Source organism: Melanerpes formicivorus, unplaced genomic scaffold (genome assembly GCF_026170545.1).
Source record: "Melanerpes formicivorus ecotype bairdi unplaced genomic scaffold, bMelFor1.0.p_v2 SCAF_5, whole genome shotgun sequence".
NCBI lineage: Eukaryota > Metazoa > Chordata > Aves > Piciformes > Picidae > Melanerpes > Melanerpes formicivorus.
The window spans coordinates 32016296-32025352 of NW_027142357.1; the positions used below are offsets into that span (position 1 = coordinate 32016296).

The window sequence follows — 9057 nt, forward strand, 5'->3', positions numbered from 1 at the left end:
TTAGAGCTATGTGTCTTCTTCAGCAAGCAAGTGCAGCAGTTTACTGGGTGACACTTTAAATGAGCCCCACTTGCTCCAGGAAAAATATGATTTATCCTGTGCTGAAACCAAATTCATTACCATTTGCAAAGCACCAAACTAGTCATTGCTCCTGATAACAACACCGTAAATGTGGCACGCAAGGAAAAATTTGCCTTTATACATGAGTAATCTGACAGTCTGTAGGCGACACAGAGGGAGAGGCTATTTATAGAGAGCTGATGACATCTGTCCCCACACCTGGATGTCAGTTAGCACCTAAGATGACACGAGAGCATGTCCAGAGAGGAGCAGTAGGCAGCTCAGACCCTGAAGACCACCTACAGGAGCCAACGACTTCCTGCCTGGGAAGCATTTTGGTGGGTGGACACGTCAGTCATGCCCCTGGTACCCACCAGTGCCTTCCTCAAGTTCCTCTGTGAAGTTTCCATCACTCGCCTTCGGCTCGGTCCATGCAGCTACAATGTGTTTACAGTTTCCCACCCACGATTCCTACCCCAAACCTTCACCCATCAAAGCCCTTGCACGTACCACCATGGGCTCGCCAAGAGAGAGGGACCGGGGAGGGAATGCAGCTCTGGGTGATGCCGGGATGCTCAGCAACCCTCAGCCGTGGTGCGGAGCAAAGCGTGGAGGGGCGGGGGGGGGGGGGGGGGGGGGGGGGGGGGGAAGTGGGGGGTCCCACGTCGCGCGGGTTCCCATGTGGCGTGGGATCCCCCCGCACTCTCTGCCGCACCGCAAGAAAATCCCACGTCCCTTCCCACTCACCCGGGCTGCCGGCGTGTCCCGCGGCGGGAGGCGAGCAAGGGCGGCCGAGGCGGCTTCGGGACGAAGGAGGAGGACGAGGAGGAAGACGCCGTGGGGAAGCAAGGGGCAATGACCCGGCCGGAGGGACCAGCCCCAGCAGCAGCAGCAGGGTGCAGGCTGCCGGCATGGCGCTGGGGGTGGGGGGCGGTGGTTGTTCACATGCCCGGAGCGGGGCAATGAATAACCACCTAAATAGCGATTTTTAATTAATTCACGGTGCCCCCCGCCCCCCACCGCGGGGCGGCGCAGAGGGCGACCGCCCCGGCTTTAAAAGTGCGGGGTGCCCATAGCGGAGAGGGCAAAAGGGGGGCAGGGGGGACGGCCGGCAGCAACGGCAGCCTACGGCCAAGTGCCGGCGCCCGAAAGTAAAAGGGCAGGAGGCGGAGGCTCCTCCTCGAGCCTGACATCACCCAGCCGCGGCTCCGCTCGGCTCGGCCCGGCTCGGCACGGCCCCCCCCTGGCCCGGCACGGCCCCGAGCGGCCGCCCCCTGCCGCCCCGCACAGCCGTCGGGTCGCCCGCTCCTTTAGCCGGCTGTGTGCAGCGGCGTTGTCCTTGTTATTATTTATTTTTGCTTTTACTTTATTTTTCCTGATACATCTCGCAGCCGCGCCGGTTGAGCAGGAAACCCCCCTTTACCCCCCACCCCGCAGCCGCCGAGGAGGTGCCCCGGTGCGGCAGCGTTATCGCTACCGCACTTCAATGCAGACAGCGCGCAAGTCCTGCGCCCCGCTCAGTGGCCCCCGGCTCCCGGCACGGCCACCCCCCACCCGAAACCGCCTCGCTCCCGAGGGCAGTGCTCCCCCGGCTGGCGTGGCAGGCCCCAGGCGCGGCGGAGGTGAGGGGGAGCAGGCCGAAACAACCCGGGCGCGGTGCGGACATCCTGCAGCCGCCTGGGCCTCTCCAGCCCGGGTCCCACACACAGCTGCCGGCTGCGTTATGCTGCTGTGCTCCTGTTTGAACTACAGGGAAACAAAGCCACGATCGGCCGAGTCCTGTGCCACATCTCTGATTGCAACCAACACTGCTTCTGAAGCAGAAGAAAACCTGGCCAGCTGTGTGCTGTGCAGCAAGACTAGAAAGTTTCTTTCCAGATGTGTGCAGTGAGCCTTAGATAGCCTCAAACTTAATTCCCATCAAGATCGATTCCTTGCCAAATAACGTCCAGTCTTTTACTGGTCTTAACGCTAACCCACTCTCTTTGGAATGCCAGCAGCAGCATTGGAGCCTGCAGCCTCTTCTAGTGGTGAATTTCCCAGGCTGGGCTGTCTGGGCGGCAAAGGATTTCCCTTCATTGTTCTGAAATTCCCTTCTATAGTTTCATGCTCCTGGTTCTGCGAGACAGCGTGCCACAGAGCGCAGGCCGGGCTTTTCTGAGGCTGCTGGCATCCCAGTGCTTTAGCATCCCGATCTGAGCACTCCCTCTCCAGAAAGCAGAAATCTGTCCTGGGTAGCATCTCCCCTCTGAGCTGGTCCTGGGCCCCTTGATTCTGCCTGAAGCTGTTTCAGAATCAGGCTTAGGCTTAGTGTCCACAAGCCGTGCAGAATCCAGTCTTTCATAGGGGGTGACAAGTGACAGTACATCACATCCAGACAGCTGCTGTCTCAGACAAAACTCGGATCTGGTCCACGACTCCCCACTCTCCATTTCTTGCCTCACCAAAAGCAGAAGTTGATGTCTGACAAAACACGATCTCTCCTGAAAGCTGCTTTCCACCCAAAAGGTGGCACTGATGAGCCCACACCAGCACGTTAATGACCTTGGCTTTACTCAGACGCTGAACTTGGTCTCACCTGCTACTGTGCTTCTCTCTCAACCTGCAGGTGCTCTCTGCACCTTACCACACAGCTCATCTAAGTACCATCGCCTTTGCGATGAAGCACACTTGGAAATCTCCACTCTGATGTTTGCATAATCATAGGTGAAAGCCCTGGAAAAAGCAGCTCTTGGAGACACCTCTCTATCGATCCATTCTCTATTCTATTTTCTACAACTTTCAGCATCTTGCTTCAAATTGCCTTAAACTCAAGGAACAAGTCAAGATACTGTCAGTTTGGGACAGTACCTTGAAGCACAAACAAAGCAGTCTTTAAGTATATAAGTAATCATCACAGTCACAGCAAAGGGGCACATCTGAGTGACCCAAAACCCACAGGCACTTACCACCAAGGGGCATGATCCACACAGGACATATTTTGGTTTCTTAAGCCTGTGTCAATGTACTTACAATGTTCTTTATGGAACAGTTGTGTAAAAGCCAAGCTTCCTCATTGACAAGATGAAGAGACCAGTACACAAGTAAGTAATGTGCCACCATGAGATTGAACTAAAGCTCAGATGAAGAGCTGTGAAGTATTTTGATGCTTTGGGAGATGTCACTGGTAGAGAAGAGCCTCAGCTCACATACCTGGGGATATCTTTAACATGAAACACAGGGGTCCATGTTACCAGCCTCTAAGGTAACAATCAATAGCAGTAATAATTGTGGTTCTTCAGAAAGCTTTGTTAGACCCTGGAACAAAAGTCTTGCAAACAAGCAAATCTGACACTTTCCTACATCCTTTAACTATGTGGTACTGTTGAGGCAGACAGGGCAGAGAAAGATCTCCAAGGTCAGTGATACACCACCAGGGCTGACTAGGGCAATCAAAGGCAAACCCAGCCCAGATGAGAAATGGATGCTTTTGTGCCCACTTGCTGTCAAACCTGAGGGTTTTAATACTGAACCTAGAGCTTTAATCCTTTCCCCCGCACCGTTCCCAAAAGACTCCCCCAACATCTAAGCCATGAAGCAGCTCCCTGCTCTTACTGCATCCTCCCAAGCTGTAAATCCAACCAGCAGGAAGCACGATATGCACAAATGCAAAACAAACATTGCTGAATGAACAACTGGTGTCTGTATCGAACAGTTCCTCCTCCCTGTGCCCCTGTGGTGCATCTGTAGCATGACCCATGGAGCTGTGAGCCGTGAAGACCCAAATTAACCCCCTCTGGGTGGGAGTGGAATATCTAACATCCTCTCCCAAATTGCCATTAAACCTGCCCACGCTGGTGTAATGCTGCGTTTCTGAATCAAACAGGGCCTTTGTAACCATCAGGGAGGTGACCACTAGGACTGCACATCTGTACATCTGGCCAGCACCAGGAAACACCATCTGAAAGGCCCTGCACTGCCCTTGAACCGCCTGCATCCCATCAGAGCTTAATATAGTTGCACTGCCAGGCTGCCTGCCTGGGGTTGGCCTGATATAGCCTCCAGTGCCCACAGCAATAGTGAGGGTGCTGCTTTCATTGGCCCCAGCTGGGGCAAAAGCCCCAGAGTGTGAGCCCGTGCATTTAAACCAGTATTTACCATCACAAAATAGATTCCCTCCTCTCTTCGTCACAGTTCCAGTCATGAGCAGCACATTATTCACAAACACCTGGAAAGGAAACACCAATATTCAGGCAGTTTCAGACTTCCCAAATGCAATCTCTTCCCCCCCACCAGGTGCCTAATTTGCCAAAGCTTAGTGGCTGTAAATTTAAGACTACTGTGTTTTCCTGCCATGTTATTTTATTCCTACCTTCACCACTTCAAAGGAATACCCCTGCACCAAAGAAAAAATAAAGAAGAAAAGTCAATTATGAGTGGTATTTTTGAGCTCCAGCTCCCACAGCCACATGAAAACACGAAGGAAAAAACAGTGTCTCACTTTTTTCCTTTTGTTTTAATGAATATTTTTATATCCACTGGGACATGAACAGGGTAGTGCAGTGGGGATACCACCCCTGCCACCCACGTGCCACGTTAGACACCCTCCTGGGAAGCTGGGGAAGAAGCATTGGTGGGAGAAGGAATCCTGCAGCAAGATGAAGGTGGCTGCTGGAGTGTGAGAGCTCAGCAAAAGCCACCAGCACTTGGCTTTTCCTCACGTGGGCCTGGGTTTGTTTATCCCTGTGGCACAACTGCACGCTCCACTGCTGCATCCCACCAATAATCATTATAGGGCAGCTCTGGGCTGAGGGCTGCTTCCCTCCTTCCTTCAGAGCACAAAACTAATAGGAGATTTAAATGCATGAAATTGTGCCTGAGGAGTCAGATAGGCCAGGCAAACCCTGCCACAAAATAATGCCATGGCATCCTCCTTAAAGATGCTGTGACCTCAAACCTCTACCCAAATTGTGTATTGAAATACATTTAACACTTCCATCTGCAAGCAATCGGCACATTTATCAAACAAAGGAGTTAAAAACAAACAAAGAGATACTTCATCAACACAGGAAGCCTCTGACATAACTATATAAAACATCATCGATATTATACACTGCTGAATTGAATCCTACCCATCACCTTGTTTTGTGGTGGGCTTATTTCACTTTGATTTCCACCCTTCAGATTGAGGGGATGGAGAATTTGTCTGAGCCTGCGTTGTTTTAGTCTGAAATAGCCAAAACCCACAGAGGTCTCCACAGAAGAGGCACCTCTGCAGTGCTTTGTCAGGATTGTCAGGATTTAGAGACTGGATGGGGTGCTTGGTGCCATGGTTTAGTTAATTAGATAGTATTGGATAATAGGTTGGACTCGATGATATCAAAGGTCTTTTCCAACCTGGTTAATTCTAATTCTGATTGCACTGACTGGTCCCTTCTCTCCAGTTTTACAGGAGCCTTTTGCAGCCCCGGACAATATCCTGAAACTTCTGCAACTCCCCTGAAATTCAGTCCAGAGCTGTCCAAAACTTGGAGCAGGCTCATAAACCTCAGACAAGTTTTAAGCTGATGATGAATTAAGGTACAAAGTGAATGTTTTCTACTCCTGGAATGTGTTATTAAAAGTCCTGAGTTTCCAAAGAGGATAGATAGTTCCTAACTGAGTGATTAATTACCTTCTCCATCTCCTCTCAATGCCATAATGGAGCCCAATCATGCAAAAGGCACTTAATACCTGACCAGTTTTCTGGAATCTTTTTTTTTTTTTGGGGGGGGGTGGTAATGTACTGATTTATTTTTTACAAGAACTGCTTGCCTTGTACCTCTGTTGGAAGCAGCTTGTTCCAGAGACTTGACATTTGGAGGATGGATACAGGTCTTATGATCTCTCCCCATCCCTCACAGAAAAATGCACAACAAATTAAAGTGACATTGCATTTTGAATGCTATCATCAGAAATAAATCCTGTATTTTGTGGGGGAAAATAATAATAATAATTACAAATATATATATATATATATATATATATATAAAATAAATTAGCTATTTAAATATAGCTGAGAAGAAGCAAGTCTAAATTTATGATTTATTTCTTTTAGGATCCTTTTCAGCCAGCTCTGGTTGGAGCACGTCAAGAAAACTGTGGCCATTTCAGAGCTGAGCAAAACACTGCACAGCAGAGACCTTAAGATCCAGAAGGAAGCCCCAGCCTAAGTTTAGGAGCAGCATTTGGCTCTGATAAACTTACAGGTGCTCTCCTTGACCACTACATCTCTGGCAGTGTACCCATGCTTCCATTTGCTCTCGCATGGGGTGGGCAAATGCCACATACTGGTGGATATCGCACTTGGTGCCATAGTTTAGTCATGGGGTCTGTGGTGACAGGTTGGACTTGATGATCTTTGAGGTCTCTTCCAACCTTGGCGATTCTGTGATATGTGCATGGAAATCACATGAAAAAAGCCACAAGGGACAAAATGCAGTAAGGGAAGGAGCCTTTCTTATGCTGTTATGGGTTTTTAATGCTACTTATTTCTAGCCTGCAGTTTACTGCTAGAACCTTCTTGTCTACAGCTTTTAAGGCTGTTGCTTGCTGAGGTCTCACGTCGTCTCAGGTTTTAAGTGATGCCATGCCAGATCTGTGTCAGCAATACACCACTGTGGCACATAATCAAGTCCATTATATACCTCTTTTACTTGGAGTCATCAAATTTATAGGTGGTCTAGGAAAGGTTCATTTATCCCAGTAATTGCCTTCTCTAAAATTTACCAGGCAAGGGCAATAACTCAAATAACCTTGGTTTCCCACTTACCTAAATATTAATCTCAGGCTGGCTCCTGTGATTCAGCAAATTGCCGCCAGGATAATCTGATGGAGCAGATTATCCTGGCGGCAATAACTGCGCACCTGAAGGATGGCCAAGGGCTCAGGTCCAGCCAACATGGATTCAGGAAGGGCAGATCCTGCCTCTCCAACCTGATCTCTTTCTATGATCAGGTGACCCGCCTGGTGGATGTGGGGAGGCCTGTGGATGTGGTCTACCTAGACTTCAGCAAGGCCTTTGACACCGTCCCCCACAGCAAACTGCTGACTAAGCTGTCAGCCCGTGGATTGGACCATTACACTCTGTGCTGGGTTAGGAACTGGCTGGAGGGCCGGGCCCAGAGAGTGGTCGTGAATGGTGCCACATCCAGCTGGAGGCCAGTCACCAGTGGTGTCCCCCAGGGATCAGTGCTGGGCCCTGTCCTCTTCAACATATTCGTTGATGATCTGGATGAAGGGGTAGAGTCAGTCATCAGCAAGTTTGCAGATGACACAAAGTTAGGGGCAGATGTTAGTCAGTTAGAGGGTAGAAAGGCTCTGCAGAGGGACCTCGACCGACTGGACAGATGGGCAGAGTCCAATGGGATGGCATTCAACAAGTCCAAGTGCCGAGTGCTGCACTTTGGCTACGGCAATCCCATGCAGAGCTATAGGCTGGGGTCGGAGTGGCTGGAGAGCTCCCAAACAGAGAGGGACCTGGGTGTGCTGATCGACAGCCACCTGAATATGAGCCAGCAGTGTGCCCAGGTGGCCAGGAGGGCCAATAGCATACTGGCCTCATTAGGAATAGTGTGGCCAGCAGGAGCAGGAGGTCATAGTGCCCCTGTACTCTGCTCTGGTTAGGCCGCACCTTGAGTACTGTGTCCAGTTCTGGGCCCCTCAGTTTAAGAAGGACATTGAAACACTTGAGCGTGTCCAGAGAAGGGCAACAAGGCTGGTGAGAGGCCTTGAACACAAGCCCTATGAGGAGAGGCTGAGGGAGCTGGGATTGTTTAGCCTGGAGAAGAGGAGGCTCAGGGGTGACCTCATTGCCCTCTACAACTACCTGAAAGGTGGTTGTAGCCAGGAGGGGGTTGGCCTCTTCTCCCAGGCAACCAGCACCAGAACAAGGGGACACAGTCTCAAGCTGCGCCAGGGGAGGTTCAGACTCGAGGTGAGGAGGAGGTTCTTCACCGAGCGAGTCATTCGGCATTGGAACCGGTTGCCCGGGGAGGTGGTTGAGTCATCGACCCTGGAGGCGTTCAAGGGGAGATTGGACGTGGCACTTGGTGCCATGGTCCTAGTCATGGGGTCTGTGTTGATAGGTTGGACTCGATGATCCTCGAGGTCCTTTCCAACCTAAGCGATACTGTGATACTGTGACACTGTGAAATCTCTTCCAACCTTGGAGGTGTAAGTATGATGCTGTTTAAGACACTGTCCAAATGAGAGGTGCATGGACCTCAGCTCACAGAGCAGAGAAAACTTCCCTGCCTAAATTCAGCCATGCACAGAAACATCATTTTACATTTTGCCATCACTCATTGCTACTTCAACACCGTGCTCATGACTATCTGCTATGAATGACTGTGGCAGGTGTGTTTTTTGACCAGTGTACACAACAAGGACCACACAAGGAAACTCAAAGCTTATCAAGAGAAGTCAAGAGAGGAGGGGAAAAAATATAGGACTTTGAGCTAAGCTCTAGATTTAGACTAGACTAGACTAGACTAGACTAGATTAGAATAGAATAAACCAGGTAGGAAGAGACCTTCAAGATCATCGCATCCAACCTATCATCCAACACCATCTAATCAACTAAACCACAGCACCAAGCACCCCATCCAGTCTCCTCCTAAACACCTCTAGTGGTGGTGACTCCACCACCTTGGTTCTCCCCATGCAGAATCTTAATGGGGGACACAATGAGATCCAGTGGCATGATGACAATTTATACTGAGGAGCTGTCTCTTAATGCCAGTATCAAAATAAAACATCATTTTTCTCCCTGTTTTTAGTCTTGACTATTTCTGATGCAAGTTTTTTGAGCAGGAGATTCTGATTTCCTGACCTGGTTGGTGCCATGGGATCACAAAAGCAGCACAAGCTTCCAGGCAATACTGCAAGGCAAGTAATAAATATTTATCCTCCACTGCCTTCTGGGCTTCTCTGCTCTGCAAAGAAAGCCATCAAAACTGGAGTCACCAATTCACAGAT

The 9057-nt window shown here is 50.1% G+C and overlaps 1 protein-coding gene across 5 annotated transcripts in view; it reads right to left on the minus strand.

The window, feature by feature from the left end:
• Positions 1-1205, minus strand: part of HEG1 (heart development protein with EGF like domains 1) — a 57771-nt gene extending 56566 nt beyond the window's left edge. For 2 of the 5 annotated variants that reach the window (XM_068139031.1, XM_068139030.1), the window contains exon 1: positions 808-1204. In XM_068139031.1, coding sequence (XP_067995132.1) covers positions 808-973 — 166 coding nt within the window. In that variant the 5' untranslated portion in view covers positions 974-1204. Of the gene's footprint in view, positions 1-807 lie in introns of all 5 variants that reach the window. The other 3 variants (XM_068139033.1, XM_068139032.1, XM_068139034.1) reach the window with 2 other exon arrangements.
• Positions 1206-9057: the final 7852 nt, after the last annotated feature.